This window comes from Carlito syrichta, unplaced genomic scaffold, assembly GCF_000164805.1.
Source record: "Carlito syrichta isolate Samal-C Ts95f unplaced genomic scaffold, Tarsius_syrichta-2.0.1 Scaffold314875, whole genome shotgun sequence".
Classification (NCBI taxonomy): domain Eukaryota; kingdom Metazoa; phylum Chordata; class Mammalia; order Primates; family Tarsiidae; genus Carlito; species Carlito syrichta.
Window position 1 is genome coordinate 626,830 of NW_007258971.1, and position 23,590 is coordinate 650,419.

The 23,590-nt window shown below is 39.1% G+C and overlaps 1 protein-coding gene across 4 annotated transcripts in view; it reads left to right on the plus strand.

The window, feature by feature from the left end:
• Window positions 1-23,590, plus strand: part of MIER1 (MIER1 transcriptional regulator) — a 61,534-nt gene that overhangs the window by 21,151 nt on the left and 16,793 nt on the right. For all 4 annotated transcript variants that reach the window (XM_021706010.1, XM_008072207.1, XM_021706009.1 and 1 more), the window contains 4 exons: window positions 8,918-9,079; window positions 9,809-9,941; window positions 13,063-13,127; window positions 17,560-17,632. In XM_021706010.1, the coding sequence (XP_021561685.1) occupies window positions 8,918-9,079; window positions 9,809-9,941; window positions 13,063-13,127; window positions 17,560-17,632 (433 nt within the window). The remainder of the gene's footprint in view (window positions 1-8,917; window positions 9,080-9,808; window positions 9,942-13,062; window positions 13,128-17,559; window positions 17,633-23,590) is intronic.

Below are 23,590 nucleotides of genomic sequence, written 5' to 3' on the forward strand. Positions count from 1 at the left end.
GAATTATTTATAGAGAAAGGAAGAAAGTGACAATGGAACCAACCTTTTTTTTTGGGTCAGAATCTTTGACTCTGACACCCAGGCTGTAAAGTGGCACACTCATAGCCACCGCAGCCTTGACCTGCTGGGCTCAGGTGATCTTTCTGCCTCAGCCTTTCAAGTAGCTGGAATCACAGGCGTGCACCACCATGCCCATCTAGTTTTTTGATTTATTGTAGAGATGAGATCTCGTCAAGTTGCCCAGCCTGGTCTCAAACCCCAAAGCTCAGGCAGTTTTCTCACCTCTGCCTCCCGAAGTGCTGGGATTACAGACATGAACCACTGTGCCTTGCTGAAACCAACCTTTATCATCCTTTGAACTGTAGATAGTCTTATGCCTTCTCAGATTCTTCTCTAATTTCTCCTTGAAAGACCTAGAGCTTAGGTTTAAGTAGCACATAGTCACCAATGCTTTCATTCATAGCCGAGGTAAGCTAGTTAAGAGTCAGTATGTTGTATTTTTTGTAGCTATAAACTCTTTAGGTATAAACCAAACCAAACTGGTTTTGTTTTTGCTTTTATTTATTTATTTATTTATTTTTTGAGTTGGAGTCTCACTCTGTTGCACAGACTGGAGTGCAGTGGCCGCTCCCGGCCACCACAGCCTCGACCTGCTGGGCTCTGGCGATCCTTCCGCCTCAACCTTCCGAGAAGCTGGAATTATAGGCATGTACTACTGTGCCCGGCTGATTTTTTGATTTATTGTAGAGATGAGGGCTCACCAAATTGCCTAGGCGGGTCTCGAACCCACGGGCTCAGGCAATCCACTCACCTCGACCTCCCAAAGCACAGGATTACAGGCTGAGCCATCGAGCCCAGCGCTTTAATTTTTAAAAGGTGAACACGATTTTGCCATATTTACTGGTTTGCTTTTATAGAAGCAAAACATTAGTTATGTCAGGAGCTGGTAGTGTTTTTCACCGGGCACTTTGGTCTCATGAAATGAATTTTTGATGTAATTACAGTAGAGCTCTGACAGTTGGTTCATTCAGGGGTCATTGATGGCATGTGATTTTAAGTTTATTAAATTGGAATTCTAAAGTTTTCAGTGAAAATAATTGTTAATAGAAGAAGCTTTGATGTGTATTATTACATTTACACGTGTATCTTGTCCAATATAAAAGGTATTTCAATTATGTAAGTCTAATATTTAAATGTTTTAATAGAATTGAATATATGGGTTAGAATTTAGTGTGGCGATCTTAGAAAGGGTGTCAAAATCATTCCCATAGGAAATAAACCTGAGTATTGCTATTTATAGCAAACAAAAATCTAACTCTGTTTTCCTAATGAATTATCAAAACTCAGACACTGCATGGGCGTAGCAATCCATTTGGGAAAATGAAAATCAGGATCATAGTATCTTTATGTGTTTAGGTATATCTTGGAAAAATCACACTATAACAATACCAGTTCTTAATATACACATTAAAGTACTAGACGTGTTCCATCTAGTGAATCTCCAGAGCTAGAGAATAAAGATTAAAATGTGAGAGAGACGAGGCATGATGGCTCATACCTGTAATCCCAGCACTTTGGGACACCAAGATGGGAGGCCAGCCTGGGTCACCTAGCAAGACTCTGTTTCTACAAAAAAATAAATTAGCCGGGTCTGGTGATACATGCTTGTAGTTCCAATTACTCAGGAAGCTGAGACCAGAAGATTGCTTGAGCTCATGAGGTCAAGGTTGCAGTGAACTGTAATTGTGACAATGCATTTCATCCTGGGCAAAAGAGCAAGACCCTGTCTTTAAAAAAAAATAAAAATAACCATGGCGAGAGGATTGCCTGAGCTCAGGGTTTCAAAACCAGCTTGGGCAACTTGGTGAGACCTTGTCTCTACAATATATCAACAAAAACTAGCCAGGTGTGGCAGTGCATGCCTATAGTTCTGGCTACTTGATAGATTCAGGCGGAAGGATCGCCTGAGCCCAGCAGGTTGACACTGGGGTGGCCTTGAGCATAGTGTGCCTCTGCCCTCCAGGCTGGGCAACAGAGCGAGACTCTGACTCCAAAAAAAAAAAAAAAGAATTAAATGTGAGAGATTGTGATTTTTATGAAGTATGCACACACCATGAATTAGATATATACAAAAGAAGCCTTGATGTGGGGATTCTAGAGAAGAGTTCATTGCTTCCATTCCTTCATAGTTTATCTTACAGTCAAGAGGTTGTTTACCTTAAGGCCCATCTTTCTAGTTCAATCTGGATGTGGTCCTTGAGGCTTTTCTGGCTGGAAATCAGCTGCTTCTTTCTCTGCTCTTCATTAGTATTTATCAGGAAGTCCGTTTTGCTACAGTAAGGTATATGAAGAGTATGGGTGTTCGTCTCCCTACAGAGCCCTAACTTGAAGGCCAGCCTCTGCTGCCACAGTCATTTCTTAATGATCGACCTCCTGATGTGAGGGAAAGAAGGAGCTACCTTTTCTGCAGCTGGGAGATGGATGCCACTCCAACCTTATGCTGTTGTTTGTCACTGTTTGATAACTTTTTTATTTTATTTTTTGAGTAGGAGTCTCACTCTGTCGCCCAAGCTGGAGTGCTGTAGTACGCTCATGGCTACCACAGTCTTGACCTGCTAGGCTCAGGCAGTCCTTCCACCTCAGCCTTCCAATGCGCTGGAACCACAGATGTGTGCCACCACATCCAGCTACTTTTTTGGTGTATTGTAGAAACGAGGTCTCGCCAAGTTGCCCAGACTGGTCTCGAACCCCTGCACTCAGGCAACCCACATGCCTCAACCTCCCAACGTGCTGATATTACAGGCTTGAACCACTGCTCCCCGCATTTGATAGTTTTAAGTCCATTCTTTCCACTTCCAGCCAGACTTTATTTAGCTTATGCAGACACAGTTGCCTCACTTTTTAATATAGTGCTTAGACAACTCATTTCTTAAAGCATGATCTGTAAGTACAGTGCACATTCCTGTTTTCTGTTTTGTTTTTTTTTTGGCAACAGAGTGTTTATGTTACCCAGGCTGGTCTTGAACTCCTGGGCTAAAGTGATTCTCCTGCCTCAGCCTCCCAAGTACCTGGGATTACAGGCATATGCCACCAGGCCTGACAACATGCCTGTATTTTTATCTGTCTTGTGCTATGCCTGTTTTTCTTACTCTTCACAGTCTGTCCACTTACTCCATTTACAATGGGATGTACAGTGATTCCAATTATGTTAGATACTGTGGCCCAGAAGTGATCTTTCCATCAAAATCGATGCTTGGAATAGAGGAAAGAATGGTTCCTGGGAGAAGACAAGAATAGAGGTAGAAGAGAGAGGGAAAGGATTGGAGGGCAGATCACAATAAACAAGCTTCACAGGATACTTGTTTATGCTTGCTTAAGTCTTTTGACTACTTCCATTAGCACAAAGGACATATAAGTGCTGCTTCACTTTCAGACAGGATTCCTCATCACAGTTGATGCTCATTTTTATTATAATTGTAGCCAGGTGCTTGCTGCAAGATCGTTATACCTTAGGTCAAATAAGATACTTTTCTTAGTACTATCAAGCTCCAGCCTGTATTCTCAGTGGTGATGAGTTTTTCCTTGCTGCTTACTAACTTGATATTGGATGATAGGTTAAGTTTCAAGTTTAATACCAAATAATACTAAACTAGGCAAAGGTACTTTGTATACACATGATAGAATCCATCTAAAGATAACTTGACTGAAAAGAAACTTTGAGAAGCAGTATGGATGTGGAGCTGGGTCCAAGGAATGTGTGGAGCCGGGGATCCAGCATCACCAGGACCTCCATCACTCCTAAGCCCTGATTAAGTCCTGTTGGTTTTTTTTGTGGGGTCACTTCAGTTTTTTGTTCTGTGTTTTTTTCCCATGACCACTAATTTAGGTTAGGTTCTTTTCATACTACAGGAGAATGAAAGCAGTGGTTCCCCACCTAGCTCAGTCTCCTTGGCAAACTGACTCTTCCCTCCCTAAGTTCATGTTGAACATGTTGTTTTGTGTGTCGTTTCTCCCAGGCTCTTTCAGAGCATTAACAAGTGTTCAATAGCAACTCTCAAATGGAGTCAAAAGTAGAATATAATAAACATTCCTTTAAAAACTAGGAACTAGGTAAAGCTAGAAAAAGTAGGTAAAAATACCAACCCTGACTTGCAGTAATCTGCAACTGATCTTTCAGTAATGTATGGTCTTTTGAAATGATTTTGCTTTAAGTTACTATAGATTGTATGTCTACTCTTAATTGGGGTGATCTGATTATTCATTTTTGTTTCTATACCTGTACTTTTATTATTTCCTCTGATTTGAATGACTTTTTTCCATCTCTGCCGATTTTGTTACTGTTTCTTCTAATTCAGGCATTTCTCCTCTAAATGCACTGTGATCAAGACACTTTTGACTCTCTCTGTTCTCTGCTTAGTCAATATTGGAGGTGTTGCTGAGTTTTTCTCTGAGAAATGAATTTTTATAGAATGAGTCAAAGCCCTCATCTGTGTATCCAAGAAGGAAAAATCTTGATCTAGCCTATGGGTGTCAGACATTCTACATTCTTGATAGTAGTTTTAAAAAACCTTTTGCCATCGATTAGTATGTCACTTGTTCTTCTGACAAGTGTCATTAAGGTGGATGTCATATATCATATATAGAATATATGTGATATGATGAGCTTTATTAGAGATAATGTTCATCTCCTACTGGAAAGGCTGATTTGCAGTTGTCCTACCTGTGAAATTGATAGTTCTTTCTTTTGAGTCGGAATCTCACTACGTTGTCCAGGCTGGAGGGCAGTGGCAAGCTCACAGCCACTGCAGCCTTGACTTGCTGGGCTCAGAGGAGCCTTCTGTCTCCACCTCCCAAGTAGCTAGAACTACAGGAACATGACACCACACTTGGCCAGTTTTTTGATTTGTTGTAGAGACGAGGTCTCGCCAAGTTGTTCAGGTTGGTCTCGAACCCCTGGACTCAGACAGTCTTCTCGCCTGTTGAGATTACAGTAGGCGAGAGCCACCATGCCGGTGAAATTGATGGTTCTATACCAGGAACATCAGCATCACCTGAGAATTTTTTCTTAAAAATACAGATTCTCAGTCTTCATCTAAGTAAGACCTACTAGGTCAGAAACTCAGGCTGAGGCCCAGCAGCTTGTTTCAGTAACCCCTCAAGGTGATTCTAATGCCCCTAAGTAAGACAGACGAAGGGCAGAGAGAACCTGAGGACATTTATTTGATTGATAATCTACCTCTTAGAGTGAACCAAGTGCCACGGTCTAGTCAGAAGGTGAGTTTAAAATAGAGCACTGCCTTTTTAACTAGCTATGTGGTCTCAAAGGACCACCTAGAGTATGGTTCAGGACATTGATACGTAGGAGCTTGAAGAGTCAGTATTTAAGAACTAAGGTAAAACTAAAAGGAGATAGAAACAGAATAAGAGCAAGACACAGAAAAGACAGTTTATACACAACAATAAATAGCTGCCATGTATCTTCTATGTATCAGGTATTTGTCAGTGGTGCTGGATTCCAGCACTTACAGTAGCACCTATAGTTTCAGCTACTTGGAAGGCTAAAGTGGAAGAATTACCTAAGCCCAGCAGTCGAGGCTGCAGTGGCCATGAGCTGCCCCTGCACTCCAGCCTGGGCAACTGAGTGAGACTCCAACTCAAAAAAAAAGTGGGGGGTGAGGGATAGTAATAATATATATTCGGATAGTTTTAGGAATGAAATAAATATGAAACAAGTTTTTCATGAATTCTCAAACCTGTGTAAACGTTAGTTGCAAACTGGTTAGACGAAAGCATTTTTCCTGTTTGGGCTCTTATTCACAGAAGTTACTTCAGTTGCTAAACCTGCTGATTCTGGGGTGCAGGATGTGAGCCTAAGAAAAGTTAGGAAATCTAGGTATTATATGTAGGTTTTGTTTTTGAGTCAGAGACTCACTCTGTTGCCCAGGAGGGAGTGCAGTGGCACAATCACGGCCACTGCAGCCTTGACCTGCTGGGCTCAGGCTGTCCTTCCACATCAGCTTTCCAGGTAGCTGGAATGACAGGCACATGCCCCCACACCTGGCTAATTTTTTTTTTTTAATTGTAAAGATGGGGGTCTTGCCAAGTTTCCCAGGCTGGTCTTGAACCCCTGGGCTCAGGCAGTTCTGTCGCCTCTGCCTCCTAAAGTGCTGGGATTATAGGCATGAGACACCATGCCTGGCCCGTATATAGGTATTGTAGTAAAGTCTCTGCTGATGTTTCCCTGCTTATTTCCCTTATTTCTGAATAATGGTAGCAAACGCTGCATCTGTTACTTTTAAAGATCTAATGAGTTTGTGTATTGTTTTGACTTTGCTTTCATTCTTGAGAGGAAAAGACAATGAAATCCCAGTACCGCTCACAAATGCCTGATACATATAAGACACATGTGGCAGCTATTTGTTGTTGTTATGTATAAACTGTCTTTTTCTGTCTTTCTCTTATTCTCTTTCTATCTCCTTTTAGTTTTATCTTAGTTCTTAAATACTGACTCTTCAAGCTCCTATTTATCAATGTCCTGAACCAGCTTCTTTGTACATGGACCAGATCCTGAAGCACGGTTTGTGTTGTGCTCTGAGGACCACAGTATGAGAGCTGTCAAATATGCCAGCTGGTCATTCCTTGCCAGGGCTACCCCTTCTCAGGCTGTAACTTCTGCAGTTAATTAGGGGCTCTCACAATTGATTTCTCTTTCAGAAATGGATTCACGAACTGATTTATAACTGGAATATTTATTTACAATGAGAACTGGAAGTGTTAACTGACATTTTCTTCTCATAAGAAAATCTTAGATCAGGTGCGGAGCCTCATGCCTGTCATCCCAGCACTTTGGGACGCAGAGGCAGAGGATTACCTGAGCCCAGGGGATTACCAGCCTGGGCAACTTGGCGAGACCTTGTCTCTGCAGTAAGTAAAACAGTTAACCAGGCATGGTAGCACGTGCTTATAGGTTCTAGCTACTTGGAAAGCTGAGGTGGAAGGGTTGCCTGAGCCCAGGAGGTTGAGACTGCAGCAGCTGTAAATGTGCCCCGCACTCCAGCCTAGGTGGCAGAGTGACTCTGACTCAAAAAAAAGAAAGAAACCTTTTCCGATTATTAACATTAGATTGCTTCTTGTGCATGGATTTGAAGTGATGGGGGCTAATTGTATGATCTAAGTGTTAGTACCATCATGTATTATCCAGTTTGATTTACCCATCTGCACTGTAGCAATGTGTTTAACATGGGCTAGACTTATTTCTGTCCATGAATCAAAAATGTAAAACATGTCTTATTTCATTATTACCCTTTTTTTTTTTAACTTCTAAACTGTTTCCTGTTTTGCTTCAGAGCATGTGTGTGGTGTGGTATATGGGTGCGTGTGTGCATAATATGTCCAGGTGCCTTGGGTTCAGTTTTCCTTTTATAGTTAGAATTCTGTTGTGTTTCTCTGATCCTTTACTTGATTACTGATTAGAGTGAGTACCTGTTATAGAAAGCTGTTCCATTTCACTGCATGTGGCTATTCTTCATCTTCATTTCATCCATAGAGTGTGTTTTTTGTGGGGGATTGTGGGAGAGTCCTGGCTGAGACATCCCTGATGTACTGACAAGAGTATGGGCTTTTGGAGTTGGAGTGTTTAAATCTGGCTCTGTTACTTATAACTAGTGTAATTTTTGAAGAATTTGCCTAATCTGTCAGCCTTTGTTTCCCCATCTGTGGAGTAGAGATAATATAACAGTTATGTATAATAGATGATAAAGATTGATGAGATGGTTTTATGTGTGAATGGCGATTACTGTAGAAAAGAATATATGACTGATATCATCCAGTATTGTTCCTATATAATGTCACTGTTTTTCTTGCAGTGTGTTTGAGCTGGGCTGTGAATTTCATCTCCCTGTCTGGATTTGCTAACTTAGTTTACGTCTGCTTTCTAATTATTACTATTATTTTTTTGAGTCAAGTCACTCTGTTGACCAGGCTGGAGTGCAGTGACATGACCACAGCTCACTGCAGCCTCAAACTCTTGCGCTCAGGTGTTCCACCTCAGCCTTCTGAGTAGCTGGGACTATAGGCATGTACCACCATGCCCAACTGATTATTAATTTTTTTTGTAGAGACGGGTCTTGCTATGTTGCCCAGGCTGGTCTTGAACTCATGGGCTCAAGCAGTCCTCTCACCTCAGCCTCCCAAAGTGCTGGAATTACAGGCGTGAGCCACCATACCCGGCCTGTTTTTTAATTATTCTATCTTTCCACCCCCACATTAAGTATGGTACTTTTATTAATGAGCATCCATGTATAATGTTAACTGACTGTCAGTGTGTATATCCTGAATTTATTGAAAAAAGAATAGTCAATTTTTAAACCAGTGTCACTTTTTTTTTTCTTTTTTGAGTTCAGACCCTAACTGGAGTGCAGTGGCATGATCCTGGCTTATCACAACCTTGACCTCCTGGGCTTAGGCAGTCTTCCTTCACCTCCCGAGTAGCTGGGACTACAGGCATGTGCCACCATGCCTGGCTAATTTTTTAATTTTTTGTAGAGATAGGGTTTCACTATATAGCCCAGGCTGGTCTTAAACTCCTGGGCTCAAGTGGTTCTCCCACCTTGGCCTCCCAAATGCTGAGATTACAGGTGTGAGCCATTGTACCTGACTGAATGTCACTTTTTAATTATACTTAAAGATTTTATTGTTAACAAGTATAATTGGTTAGTTTTATAGAAATATTTAAAAGATTGAAATATTCCGGGTTTCAGAAACATTTTAGTTTTTCTTTTTATGGTTTGAGAATTCTTCATACAGTTCTTAGAGTACTCTGCTGTATAGAATGGATACTCTGTAGATTTATGAATTATAGCTTAGGAATCTGAAATGTCACTGATTCAGAAATTGACTTTTATTTTGGTTTATTTAGGAAGGCGACATGCCAATTCATGAACTTCTCAGCCTTTATGGTTATGACAGTACTGTTCAGTTACCTGAAGAGGATGAGGAAGAGGAAGAAGAGGAAGAAGAAGGGGAAGATGACGAAGATGCTGATAATGATGACAACAGTGGCTGCAGTGGGGAAAATAAAGTAGGTCTATATGCATTTATGTTCAAGATTGTAGTCTCTATTCTTGTTGAAGTTAAAATTTCTTAATGCATTAATTTTGGTTACTTGTTTTTATGATCGTTACTCTTTGAGTTTTATTTATTTTTATTTTTTAGACACAGGATGCGTTCTCTAGGAACTCTTTAATTTTAAAAAAGCAGTATGTTTAAATGTTAAAAAACTAAGATATTATAGAAAGATTGAATATGAAAATTGGAAATCTGCTATAATCTACTCCTGAAAAGGTAGCAGTTTGGTCTGTGTCATTCCAGACTTCTTTTTCTCCAGTGATTATTCTAAATTTTTACCAACTTCTTAAAAAAATGCTATTGTTTTTAAATAATAAAGACGAATTGGCAGTTCTGTATTTATTTTTATTTTATTTTGAAATAACTTTAGATTTATAGAAGAGGTTTAAAGATAATAGAAATTTTCTACATGTTCTTCACCTCAGGTTAACCTCTTATGTAGTGATCTATTTATCAAAACTAAGTCAACACTAGTATAATACCGCTAGCTACCGGTAGTCAGATTTCACTGGGTTTTTCACTAATGTACTTTCTCCTGTTCCAGGAGCTAACCCCAAACAACATGTTACATTTAGGGTATTCGTTTTACTCTTCCAGTTATATTTTGAACAAAATTTGAACACTATGGCCTTTCATCTGCAACAGTTTTCTTTATATTTCAAAGAAATTTATTATTCTATAGGAAGAGAACATAAAGGATTCTTCAGGTCAGGAGGATGAAACTCAGTCTTCCAATGATGATCCATCACAATCTGTTGCTTCTCAAGATGCCCAGGAAATAATTCGTCCACGTCGGTGTAAATACTTTGATACAAGTAAGTGTTAATTGGTTGCTATGGTTTGGATACAATTTTTACTGTTTTATATATTACTAAAACGCTCATGTTTTCCCCACTGGTCTTTTTTTTTTGAGTTAGAGTCTCACTGTCGCCCAGACTGGAGTGCAATGGCCACTCCTGGCCACTGCAGCCTCAACCTACTGGGCTCTGGCGTTCCTTCTGCCTCAGCCTTCCAAGTAGCTGGAACTGCAGGCGCACACTACCACGCCTGGCTAATTTTTGATTTATTGTAGAGATGAGATCTTGCCAAGTTGCCCAGGTGGGTCTCGAACCCGCGGGTTCAGGCAATCCACTCATCTCAGCCTCCCAAAGCGCGTTATTACAGGCTGAGCCACCGAGCCCGGCTCCCACTGGTCTTTTTAAGTTCATTTACTCCGACGTCTCTTTTAGTAGTAAATAGATTTTGCTATAGGTTATTAGTTGAGCGGTGGAGGGGCCCTGTTGTCAGTGGTAATTGTCATGTACTGCTTGACTTCAGATGTTCGTGTCATGGCTTCTTTACTTTGGATGTTTTGTACATTTTTCTTGACCTGGTTTTAATTGTATTTGTTGTGGTCATCTTTTTATTTCTCACACTCTTTCCCTTAGTTTCCATTTTCCGGTTTCTTTTCCTCTTAGCCTTTTATAGGTATATTCACAAGCATTGCTTTTTCTAATCGGCAACTCCAAAAAGAAGTGGTTGACTCTTGAGGTAGGAAGACATCATATATAGAAGGAACTTCTCTAGTTGTTTTTACAGCTGTAATCTAATCTAGTCAGGGATGGCCTGTGATCAGTAGTCGAGGCAACATTTATGCTCTACCCTGTTTCATTCTCAGCATGAATCATTACTCTAGAAGACAGCTTTTTGAAAGAACAAGTCAGTCATCAGTGTTATTAGTTTAAATCTGTGGTCTAAATTTTTACACTTTATTTATTTATTTTTGACTTGGAGTCCCACTCTGTCACCCAGGCTGGAGTGCAGTGGCATGCTCACGGCCCCCACAGCCTCGACCTGCTGGGCTCAGGCAAGCCTTCCACCTCAGCCTTCCAAGTAGCTGGTACCACAGGGCACATGCCACCATGCCTGGCTAGTTTTTTTTTTTTTTTTTTAATGTAGAGATGAGGTCTCACCAAGTTGCCTATGCTGGTCTCAAACCCCTAGGCTCAGGCAATCCTCTCACCTCTGCCTCCCAAAGTGCTGGGATTTCAGGCTTGAGCCACCACGACCAGCCTTTTATTTTAATTTAATTCTATTTTTTTGAGTCACGGTTTCACTTTGTTGCCCACATTGGAGTGTAGTGGCACAGTCATGGCTCTCTGTAGCCTAGATATCTTGGGCTCAAGGCTCTCCTTCTGCTTTAGCCTCCTGAGTAACTGGCACTGTCCCTGGCTAATTTTTTTGTTTGTTTGTTTGTAGAGACAAGGTTTTGCTATATTGCCTAGGCTGATCTCGAACTCCTAGACTCAAGCAATCCTCCCAAAGTTTGGGATTACAGGTGTGAGCCACCATGCCCAACCTGAATTCCTATACTTTAACAGGAAGAAAAACACATGAAGAAAAATAGCCACTCATGAAATATGAGTAAGGTAATAACAGATTAGACATGGCTACTGCTTTGTATTAATGATTTGTTGCACATTAGTTTAGAATTGGGTATAGTACTGCTAATAATTTTGTATATTTCCCCAAATAATGTGAGTTTTAATCAATGATCTGGTTCAAGTGAAAAGTGTATTCATATAAAGAGAGATTAGTTACTGAAATAAATGTGGTAACTTTAAGATTGGAGAAAATGTAGCGTTTCTTTTTTTTTCTTCTCTTTTGAGTCAGGGTGGCTCTCACTCTGTCACCCTGCCTAGAATGCACAATCGTGGCTCAATCATGGCTCACCACAGCCTCGACCTCCTGGGCTCAGGCAGTCCTTCTACCTCAGCCTGCAAAGTAGCTGAAACTATAAGCACGCACCACCACACCTGGCAATGCTTTTGATTTTGTTTTTTTGTAGAAATGAGGTCTCCCTTTGTTGCTCAGGCTGGGGTGACATTTCATTAGTTAAACAAAGAGGAGGTCCATTGTCAAAGTTTGCTTAAAAGTGGGATGCTAAGTGACTGCTTTGCCTCTTGAAGTTATATTTATTTTCTACTTATAATTTGGTATTTCAGTTGTACATGTACCACCTATCTTAGCTTTTTCATAGGAAGAATTAATTTCCTTTTTTTTTTTTTTGTTTTGAGACAGGGTCTTATTCTGTTGTTCAGGCTGGGGGGCAGTGGTATGATTGTCGCTTACTGCAGCCTCCACCTTTTGGGCTTAAGCAGTCCTCCCATCTCAGCCTACCAAGTAGCTAAGACTCCTGGCATGCCCCACCACACCCAGCTAGTTTTTTAAAAATTATTTTTTGTAGAGATGGGGATCTCACTGTGTTGCCCAGGCTGGTCTGGAACTCCTGGCCTCAAGCCATTCTGCCACCTCAGCCTCCAGAAGAACTATTTCGACATGTGATGTCCTTTTGAATGTCATATGCCATTATGGATTTGCAAAATGCTAGCAGTCTGATAGTTTCAGATGTCCTACCCCTCTATGTAAATACATTCTTGTTTCCAGGTGTCAACAGACATCTTCTTTCCTTTGAATAAAATGGAGGTTGGGGAGAGTGGGATTCTTCACACACACCTTTCCTCCACATGCTCCTCCTACGGTAGAGCTGTCGAAGTCCCACTGTTCCAAGGAGCATTGGGCAGAAATCACTGTTTTGTCTAAATCCTCATTTTATAAGTAAAAAAATTGTGATCATACATTGTATTCTGTCACCAGGCTGTTGTAGGCAGGATGAGGGTTAGAAGCAGATTATCTTAACTCTAAATCAGGTATGTTTTTTCAAAGAAACCTTTTTATGAGAATACAGTAGCCTAGAAGGTTTATGGCTTTTTGATGTTTTTTTGGTTTTTAGTGTGAAGATACTGATTATTTCATTAGAAGTGTCTTGGCATGACTCATGAGAGATACCTTTGGGTATCCAAATACATGATAATGGATATAAAAATAATATACGCATATATAGATGTGGGCAGGATAAGCAATCGTTTTATAGTATTGATGTCTTATTTATTCTAGACAGTGAAATAGAAGAAGAATCTGAAGAAGATGAAGATTATATTCCATCAGAAGACTGGAAAAAGGTAGTTAGAATGATATTTTCCCAAAACTTACATAAATTAATACAAAAAAGGCTAAGTGTAATTATGCTTTTGCTAATTATATATATTGATAAAGTTGATAAAAGTTCTTTTGTGACATTTAAGTGTCTGGTAAATGTTCACATTCCCCTGAATACATCTGAGAGATACATTTGTCTTTTTATAAAATAAGGTGGTGGTATGAAAAGAATTGGATTTTGTGGAGATAGTATTCCAAGATTAGAAACCAAATTTCTGATCTAGTCCCAACTAGTGGTGAAATAGACTTTTGTTACCATGTAAAAATTTTATATGCATTTTTTAAGTGGAAAGTAATTGTGGAGGGTTTGGTATTTATTCAGTAGATTTTGTTTAATAGTTTAGTTTGCAGGTTTTCTGTTGTATATTACTTTATAAAGGGAGAACTTTCAGAATGATTGAATTTAATGTTGATGTATATAACTAATAAGTATATTGTGTAAAGATACAGATTTGGCTTTCCTAGAACTATATAGAATGAAATAAGTTAATTTCTAAAATGAATCTAAAGATACTATATTAACATTAGCTTTTAATTATAAAGTTATATAGCATTAGATAATTAATCATACAGTTAAATTAAAGAATTTTAGTTTAAGTTTTAAGTTGTTGGAAAGGAATTGACCTCTTAGGAAATGAAAATGTTATTGGAATTAGCCAGGTGCATTGGTGCACCCCTGTCTTACCAGATACTTGGGAGTCTGAGGCAGGAAGATCACTTAATGAGTCCAGGAGTTTGAGGCTAGCCCATCTCTTTTGAGACCCCATCTCTTAAAAAGAAAAAATGTTTGTTAATTGGTTAAAACAAATTATTTATAAAGGAGAAACGATGTTACTCTTGTTTAGAGGTGGATCCTCTGCTCTGTCCTCTTAAAACAAAATCCCATTAAGTTTTTTTGCTGTTCTTCTTCCTACTTAAATTTAGTGCCTGAGCGGTCATATGTTGGAAGCAGAATAGTACAGATATCAAATTGAGTAGGTTGTTTTGTACTTGTAAAGTCAAGATTATTTAATTACTTAGTTGGTTAATACTTTGAACTTTCTTCATGACTGACTTTTGTTGTTGCTGTTGGTTGAAAGTTGTCTGGTTTAGGATGCCTGGCACAAACTTAAAAAAGAACTGACCCTCTTGCTAACTAAAATAAGGGAGCATCTCATATTTAGAGTTTCATTTAGGAAAGGTGAAATACTCAGATGAACTTTGTGTGGGCAGGTTAAGGATGTAGACTTCAGCCAGAGTTGATCTCTTTGTGGGCTTCCAAAGGAATATTTCTCATAGACATGCATTCTGTTCTCTAGCAACAGTAGAGTGTCTAGGTCATTATTAATAATTAGTGACTAGAGCCAAAGAGTTGGAGAGGCATCATTTTCCACATTTGGTAGTGATCGAATGCCTGTTGTATACGTAACTAGTAAGAGGCAGGAGTCCCTTTTCCCAAGAAGCTTATGTTTTTGTTGCAAGTTGGAGGGACAGTCCTTGAAAGAAGTTATCCAAGTATAACATAAGTAAATGTTAAATTGAATGATATCCACAAAAAGCTGTAGGAGTTAGGAGAGACATCATTGTGAGTTAGAATGACAAGGGACGATTAGCCTAGTCTGCAGTGTTTGTGAATTAGTGTGAGCAGTAGGACTGAAGACAGAAAACGAGGCTCACGAAAGTTATTTACTGTTTGTGTGACCTATTCAGGCAAGTGCTTTTCAATCCAGTTTTCATCTGATTCCTACACCGTGTAGAAATTAAGATGCAAAAAGTTAGAGTGCGTGGGAATCCTCTTAATTGCTAATTTCCACCAACATGCAAGCTTATATATGTCTTTATTCCACATGTAGTAATTGTTTTTGTGTCTGGAGTCTCCAGTAGAGTATTTGATGAAGCAGTCAGTATTTTTATTTTCTTAATGAAGGAACTAAAAGCTCAGATGATGAGGGAGAACATGGGAGAGGGGAAACTTTAATTGCTGGAGGGAATAGCCCAACCTTCCTCAGAAAAAAAATTATTTAATGAAGTGTACGCCACAGTAAATTCTGATTGTATTTTTTCAGTATGATTTTGTTGTAGTAAATAATTTTTGAGATTTTAGAGATTCATTCTTTTAAGGCTTTTACATGATGAAATTGGTTTATTATAGAAACTAGGGTCAGGGAAACTGGCTGTGGTGGCTCACACCTGTAACTTTGGAGGACAAGATGAGAGAATTGCTTGAGGCCAGGAGTTCGAGACCAGCCTATACATCATAAGGACACCTTGTCTCTACAAAAATAAAAAAACAGCCAGATGTGGTAGTTGCATACCTGTAGTCTCAGCTTCTTGGGAGGCTGGACAGAAGGAGTCAAGACTGGGGTGAGCTGTGATTGTCCCACTGTCCTCCAGCCTGGGTGGCAGTGAAACCCCAACTCAAAATAAAAAAGAGAAACTAGGGTTGTGGAAACAGCTTTGAAGTCAAGTCTAAGTTGCTATAACTCTAGGATGTACTACTAATTGTGTGTTCCTGAGAAAATTAATTTTGTTTTAGCTTCATCTTGCATATGATTTGGAAATAACAATGACAGCCTTATGGGTCTTGGTGAAGGTTAAATGAAAACTACATATATGATACCTGGTACATAATGATCGTAAATGCTATTTCCCTTCCCTTTTTTTATGCTACAGAACAAAGTAGCAGGTGAAAAGAAGTGTTCTGAACTCCATAGGAAAAGGGAAGTGCCTGTCTCTATACTCTTCCAGACGTTCTCAGCTCTGGCTTCATGGTAGACTTCACTTGGGGAACTCTTAAGTACTTACTACCAGAGCCTTTGTCCATAGATTCTGACTTAATTGGCCTGAGCAGGATCAGGCTTTGGTACTTTTAGAAGCACCCCAACCAGGGTTGGTAGACTTGGTGAGTAAAGATGGAAGAGGCACAAGGTGTGATAGTAGTTGTGAAGAGAATTCCTGTGTGTGAGTGGAGAAAATGTGTTGAGTACTATATTCTTTTTAGAAAACTGGTCATGATAAAGACTGACTTTTCTATACAGGGATAGCAATAACTTTATTACATAGAGCTTGTCTTTGGAATTATACTGGATAAAATGAGATTCTAATGTCAGGGACAAAAGCAGCAGGAGAGGGGAGCTTTTCAAATTCTAAGAGTCATCTAAACCTCCTGGACCATTATTTTGTACCTTTCGTGACCAAGTCTTCATTTTGGAAATTCTTGTGAATTTGTTCTTAATGTTTAGCCACCAGACAAAAGATGGCCCATGTGATGTTGGTTCCCGAGCATTGTGAACTCTCATCAGCGGTGATTTCTAATCGCCTTTCTTTTTTTTTTCTTTCAGAGTCAGAATCTTACTCTGTCATCCAGGCTGGAGTGGTGTGGCACGATCACAGCTCACCACAGCCTTGGCCTTTTGACTCGGGCAATCTTTCCGTCTCAACCTTCCAAGTAACTGGAACTGAGGCATGCGTCACCACACTCAGCTATTTTGGTGTTTTTTGTAGAGAAGAGGCTTCATTGTGTTGCCTGGGTTGGTTTTGAACTCCCGGCCGCAAGCAATCCTCCCTCCTCGGATCCCACAGTGCTGGGATGATGGGTGTGAGTCACCATGCCCAGCCTCCAGTTGCCTTTCCGAACAGTTTCCCCTAATCTGCGATCTGACTCTGCAGATGTGATTATCAGACTTCCTACACTAAGATTTAATTATGTCTGAGGCAGGGGAGGTTACTTTTCAAGATGTGTTGTTTAGTAAGTCAGGCATTAACTGGAGTTTCATCCGTGTGGCTCACACGACCTTTATACAAACCTGTTTTGTTATTTCTCTTACCTCAAAACTCTGCTTCTCAGATTTGAGTGTATGACAGAATCACCTAGAGAGTTTGTTAAAATGCTAATCACTGAGTCCTGTCCCTAGAGGTTCTGATTCATTCGGGCTGGAGTGGGACCTGAGCGTTTGCATTTTTAACAGCTTCCCAGGTGACACTAATGCTGCTGATACAGGGGACCATATTTTAAGACCACTGTCTCAGGGTAGATGCTCCTAAAATATCTGAATTTGCCTTTCTGGTTTTTCGTTGTTTTGCAGTTATCTTATTAGTTGAATTATCAAAATTCACTTTTATGTCTCTTTCTCTGTGCTTTGAAGTAGTATTGTCTACACTGCATTTCACCCCATTATTACTGATATTTTATCTAATCATATCCGGGCTCTTGTCTGTTACTAACTCATGCATTCTCTCAATACTCCTGAGCTAGTTAATTGGTTCTGAGCTAGTTAATTGGTTGTATCTGTATTTCATGACAAAAACAAAAACAAAAACAGAACCAATTTGCTGAGAAGATTGTAAGGCTAGAAAAAGGATATAACATCTGTTCTCCTAGATCTTACTGATGTTTTTTGTTATTTTTTTAAATAGGAGATTATGGTGGGCTCTATGTTTCAAGCAGAGATTCCAGTTGGCATTTGTAGATACAAAGAAAACGAAAAAGGTGGGTTATTAGTAAAGTTACATAACTGAATTTATGCTTTCGAATTGATAAACTTTTTAATTTTACATAAAATGTGATAACATGACAGCCTACTTGGGGATTCCATTGGTTTATGAAAGAAAACTTTGCACTATTTCTGTAAGAAGAAATATGTTTAGTATTTTTCAGGTTTTGTTCTTAGAAGTCTTGCCAACAAAATGAAAACATGCTTGCTTTTTTTTTTTTTTTTTAGGTGACTTAAAATGTCCAACTGTATCTTTCCCCTCCATATTTTAAATACTCTGAGGTTTACCCTTTTTTCTAGGCTTTATAATTTAGTTTTTAAAAGCAGATTATTTTATACCAGTAAAAGCTTTAAAAACAAACTTGAAAGTAAACAACTGATATTTTAAAAAAAGCTTATTTGCTTCTGAGGCTTTTAGTATTATTAAATTGAAGTACTTTTATATTTGTGTTTTTAAAATAATTCGGGCAAACAACTTGAATACTTAAATTTTACATGTTTTTTTCCATTGCTTTATTAAAAGTCTCTAAGGTAAGTCATACTTCCAATAACATAAAATAGTTGAAGTTTTTTTAGAGTCTCAGATTAGAATGATGTGCCTGTGTGTTTTTTAATGAGTTCATGTGCAATGTGACATCACTCAAAGCTAGGAATCTTTCTTCATTTCTTTTATTTTAGCTTTCTTCTCTACATTTTAACTTTACATATGCAGAACTCTTTGGAGTTATAGAAGTCTTCTGTTGCTTATGTGTGGTTTAGTATTCTCTACAAAAACTTACTTTGTATTCTAAGTATGCACCTGCTCTCCAGGCACAGCATATCAGAGTAGTCAAGGGAACCACATCACAGGCCAGTACATTTTTGTGACAGCAAAATGGGTTTTTTGGTTGTTGTGTTTTTTTTGTTTTTTGAGTTGGAGTCTTACTGTCGTCCAGGCTGGAGTGCAGTGGCACACTCACAACCACTGCAGCCTTGAGACCTGCTGGTCTCAGGCGATCCTTCTGCCTCAGACTTCCAAGTAGCTGGAACCACAGGCATGTGCTACCACACCTGGCTAATTTTTTGATTTATTGTAGAGACGAGGTCTCGCCATGTTGCCCAGGCTCCTTGAACCCATGGACTCAGGCAGTCCTCTTTCCTCTGCCTCACAAAGTCCTGGGATTATATGCGTGCACCACCATGCCTGGCCAGCAAAATGTTTTAATATGTAATTTAAGTGTTTAACAGTTTGCATTTACTTTTCAAGGTAATTCCTGTAATATATGAGAACATTGAAGATATCAATATAGAGTGACCTTTTTATATATTGAAATTCTGTGCATATGTTCTGGGAACACATTGTAATTGTGTGCAAGAATAAGTGATTCTCTGGCTTTTATATTTATTTTTGTAATTGAAATTTAAATTGCATGCTTATATGTTACATAATGGTTAGTACATGTTCACCATCGACTGCTTTCTTTCTGAAAATAAATGAAGAAATGAAAGACATTTGCGTCTTTTCATTAAATTTCTTTTAAGTGTTGACTATGAAAGATAGTAAGCCTGTCTTTGAAAATATTATATTTAGTAGAAGGATAGGAAACATCTTTGAAGTTTTTATATTACAGCTAATGATAGTTTTAATTTTCTCTTAATATTTTATTTTTTTATTTTAATGTTTGTATTGTCAAATATCAACAATGAGTAATGATCAAAATCTTGGATTTTTTTGATGTTTTAAATTCTGGCTTGATGTTTTCAATTTTAACATGATTTTAAAAAACAATTATACATACGGACCTTTTTTCAGGAAAAAGTGCAGCTTTCTCATTTTGAGAAATTAAGCTTGATAGATTATGTAAAGAGGATCCGACTAGACTTAGCAGGGTAACATTGCTTTGGGGGAAATAGTTGTGATACATGACCTTCAGTCCTGGAAGTTCAGACTTTGGTCAAGATACACAGAATTTTTCTCCACTTAGGATACCATGTGTGCATATGCCAAGCTTGTGAAACTTTTGTGTAAACCATACTGTTGGAAATAAAACTTGTCAAAGGATAGTGCTGATAAGCGCATTCTTTTTTTCTTTTTTGAGTCAGAGTCTCACTCTGTCGCCCAGGCTAAAGTGCAGTGGCATGCTTATGGCCACTGCAGCCTTAACAATCCTTCTGCCTCAGCCTTCCAAGGAGCTGGAATACAGGTGTAAGCCACCGTGCCTGACTAGTGCATTCTTATGGAAAAAATTCCACAGGATATTTTCCATCAGTTTGATAAGCACAGACTTTTTAATGAAAATGCCACTAAACTAAGATATCCAGATACTGTTATTGCAGAGCTTACTTAACAGATATATCAACATTCTCATTTTCATTGATATTAGAAAACTGTCTTAACTGAGTATCCTGGACGTATATTGACAGTTTTTTTCTCTCTATCATCCGATTGCTTTTTTGCTAGGCTTCATGCAGATTATATATTCCTCTTCGGTTATCACTTCTAATTCAGACAACTAAATAAACAATATTTGTTAGTTGCAGTAACATTCCAGGCATGCTCTTTTGAACCTGTATCTATTTTGGTTACACAGTGCTCTTAGCTACTTGCTTATTAACATTTTCTCCAATTTGCAAATTGTCATTTATGCTTAACACGGTGTATTTTAACCACTTACATATGTTTACTGATTTTTGTATCCTTAATATTAACTAGTTTGCTCCTTGTCACATCGACACTTAGTAAACATTTGGTGCCTGAGTTAATAGGTGAGTGGGAGCAGAATGGTGGTAACTGAACTGATACGGAATCATTTATCTTGAATCGTTACCCAGGCATTCGACCCTCGGGTACATTACTTTTTCTTTCTGTATGTCAAATAACAATACTAGCATTTATTTTCAGAGCTGTTGTTAAGATTACATGTATAGAAGATATTTGTATGTATAACATTTAGCATAGTGCCTGGCACATAGTAAGTTCTCAGTAAGTGACATTAATATTCAATAGGTGATTGATGCCATCCATTATATTTAGCTATTATTAATGAGATTTTCAGAAGCATCAGTTGATGCTCTTCTGCCTGCAGATGACAAAACTTAATTCAGTTAGTTTAAGTAGAATACTGGATTGCTTACTGGAAATCTGTGCGGTCTGGCTTCACATATTTTTAAGAGGATATCAAGTGTTCCTCCCTTCTCTCCTTTATTGTCACACAAGCTAAGATGGCCACTAGGAGCTCTTGGCTTACACGTTACACTGTCCTTTTGGCTAGAGAACCAGCAAAAATGAGAATTTCCTCATCCTGCAGAGCTCTAGCAAAAGTCCTAGAGAAAACTCCTGTTGATTCAGCCAGCAGTCGTCACTGTGACCAGAGACGAATAGTACTCTGGCTTGCCCTGGCTCATTTACCTATTTCTCGATCTGCAGAGGTACTGTTATTCCCACTCAGACCATGTGAGAAAAAGGGTTTAATTTCCACAGCAGTGCTGGGCAGATGCAAAACATTCTACTTCGGAGTTACATTTGTATGTTAATGTTTTTCCCATTTACTAAACAGAGTGAGCACTGTGGTATTGTGATAAAACCAGGTACAGAATGGTATAAACCTACAGTGCATAGGACAGCCCCCACCACTCAGAATTATCTGGCCAAAGATGGCAGTAATGCCAAGATTGAGAACCTTGGATTAGATAAACTAATAATTAGATGGGCTAGCTAGGGGAGAAAAAAGGTCAAGGGAAAGGAGAAGCAAGTAACCGCATTCCCAGGCACGTTTTCATACTCACATGACAAAAATTCTAGATGGGTAGGACTCATTAAGCAGTCAATAGTTAAGGTCCATGCAAATTGTTTCTAATGAACATTTGACAAATTATTTTTAGTTGTTAAGAAACTTACTGAAAAAAATGAACAAATGTAGTACCCTTAGTTGGTAATAGTATTGTTGAAACAGGCAGTTTGTTTAATACGTGAATAGGAAAAAACTCAACTTAAAAGGCCATGTCATTAATCACAGTGACCTTTTAGGAATATAATGATATCTGTTTCAAACCCCATTATTATATCTTAGTGCTGATAGAATTTTTACTTCGACAAATGGAATAACACTTTTTTTAAAAAGTGAAACTGGCAGTTAATAGACGTTTATTCGGCCTGGCGCAGTGACTCAAGCCTGTAATCCCAACCCTTTGGGAGGCCAGGGTGAGAGGATTGCCTGAATCCAGGGGTTTGAGATCAGCCCAGGCAACTTGGTGAGATGTCATCTCTACAATAAATCAAAAACTTAGCTGGGTGTGGTAGCATGCACCTATGGTTTTGACTACTTGGAAGGCTGAGGTGGAAGGATCGTCAGAGCCCAGCGGATCGACGACGCTGGGCTGGCTATGAGGTGCCACTGCACTCCAGCCTGGGCAGCGGAGTAAGGCTCCAGCTGAAAAATAAAACCAGACATTTTTTTCATTGACGATTTCTCAACTTGCAGAATTTTCTTTATTGTTTTGTGGTGGTGGTCTCTCAGCTTTCTACATCGTTTTTTTTTTTCTCTAGTCAGAATACCTAATAACTTTCTCCCACTTCTTAAACGCTGTCTCCTTCCCCTCAACTACAGTGGACTTTATCAAAGTATTTTGATAGCTCATTTTGTTTATTTGACAGGCATAACTTTTTATTGCTTTTGATTTTTAAAGTTGTAATCTGCATCATAAGAGAGCTAGAATGAGATCTGTCAGTGTTTTTCTACTCAGTTTGGTCCGTAGACTAGCACTGTCATGTTATCCTGTGAGTTAGTGAGAAATGTAGGTTCTAGGTTCTCTCTCTGCCTGCTGATCCAGATTTATGCTTTAACAAGACACTCCAGAGGCGCATCAGCCAGCCAGTGTTAACATATGCGTGAACTGCTTTCTGGTTGCCTTTACTTTTTTATAAATTACGTACAAGTTATACCTACCAGTGATATTGAGGTGGATGTATTTGTGATTGCTTTTTTAAAGTTCTGATATTTAGTGTTGGAATTGATTTAGAATGAAGTAGTTTCAGAAGATTTCATTGCATTTCAGTGATTGCAATCTTTCAGAACCCGGCATGTTCTTGTCACTTAATTCGAATAAGTAATTTTTTCTATTTCCATTTTTGGTCCTTTTCCTTTGTATTGTGTATGTAGATGTTATTTCTCTTTTGTTTTTTAATATGGTTTATTGTAATAATGGAGTTCTTCTGAATTTCTGATGCTCTCAGTATAATAGACATTTAATTAAAAACAGCTGTTGCCACTGGGCACAGTAGTGTGTGCCTGTAGTGCCAGCTACTGGGATGACTGAGGCAGGAGGATCACTTGAGCCCAGGGGCTCCAGGGCATTACTGATCATGCCTGCACTCCAGCCTGGGCAATGTAGTGAGACCCTTAAAAAAAGAAAAAGCAACTTTTGCCAAGCTTGCAGCTAGAAGCTAGAGTATAAGCTTAACTGGAAAATCATTGGTATCTGTCTGGAACCAGTGAAGGCAGAGTGGCTTATTCTTTGTGGAAACGCTAATTGTTCTTACCTTAGAATCATTATTGAGGTTATATTATAATTGCATAAAATGAACTGTTGTATTATTCTGAGGTTAATAAAATAATGAGGGCTAATGACCTGTCTAACCAGCCACAGTTCCAGGGAGTCTGACTTGTCATTTGGTACCATCCGGTCATGGTTGTCTACTCGGCTTAAGTAAGGACATCTCTGTACCCCGTGGCTACCCAGGACTTCCAGCATATTGGTAGCAACTATAGAAATACCTCTCAGGTAGTTTGTACTGTTCCATAGGCCCACGTGGAGGGTCTCACTGGAAGGACACTTGGAACTTGAGTCCACCCACCTTCCTTCCTCTCTTTTTTTTTTTTTTTTTGAGTTGTAGTCTCACTCTGTCGCCCAGACTGGAGTGCAATGGCCGCTCCCGGCCACCGCAGCCTCAACTTGCTGGGCTCCGGTGATCCTTC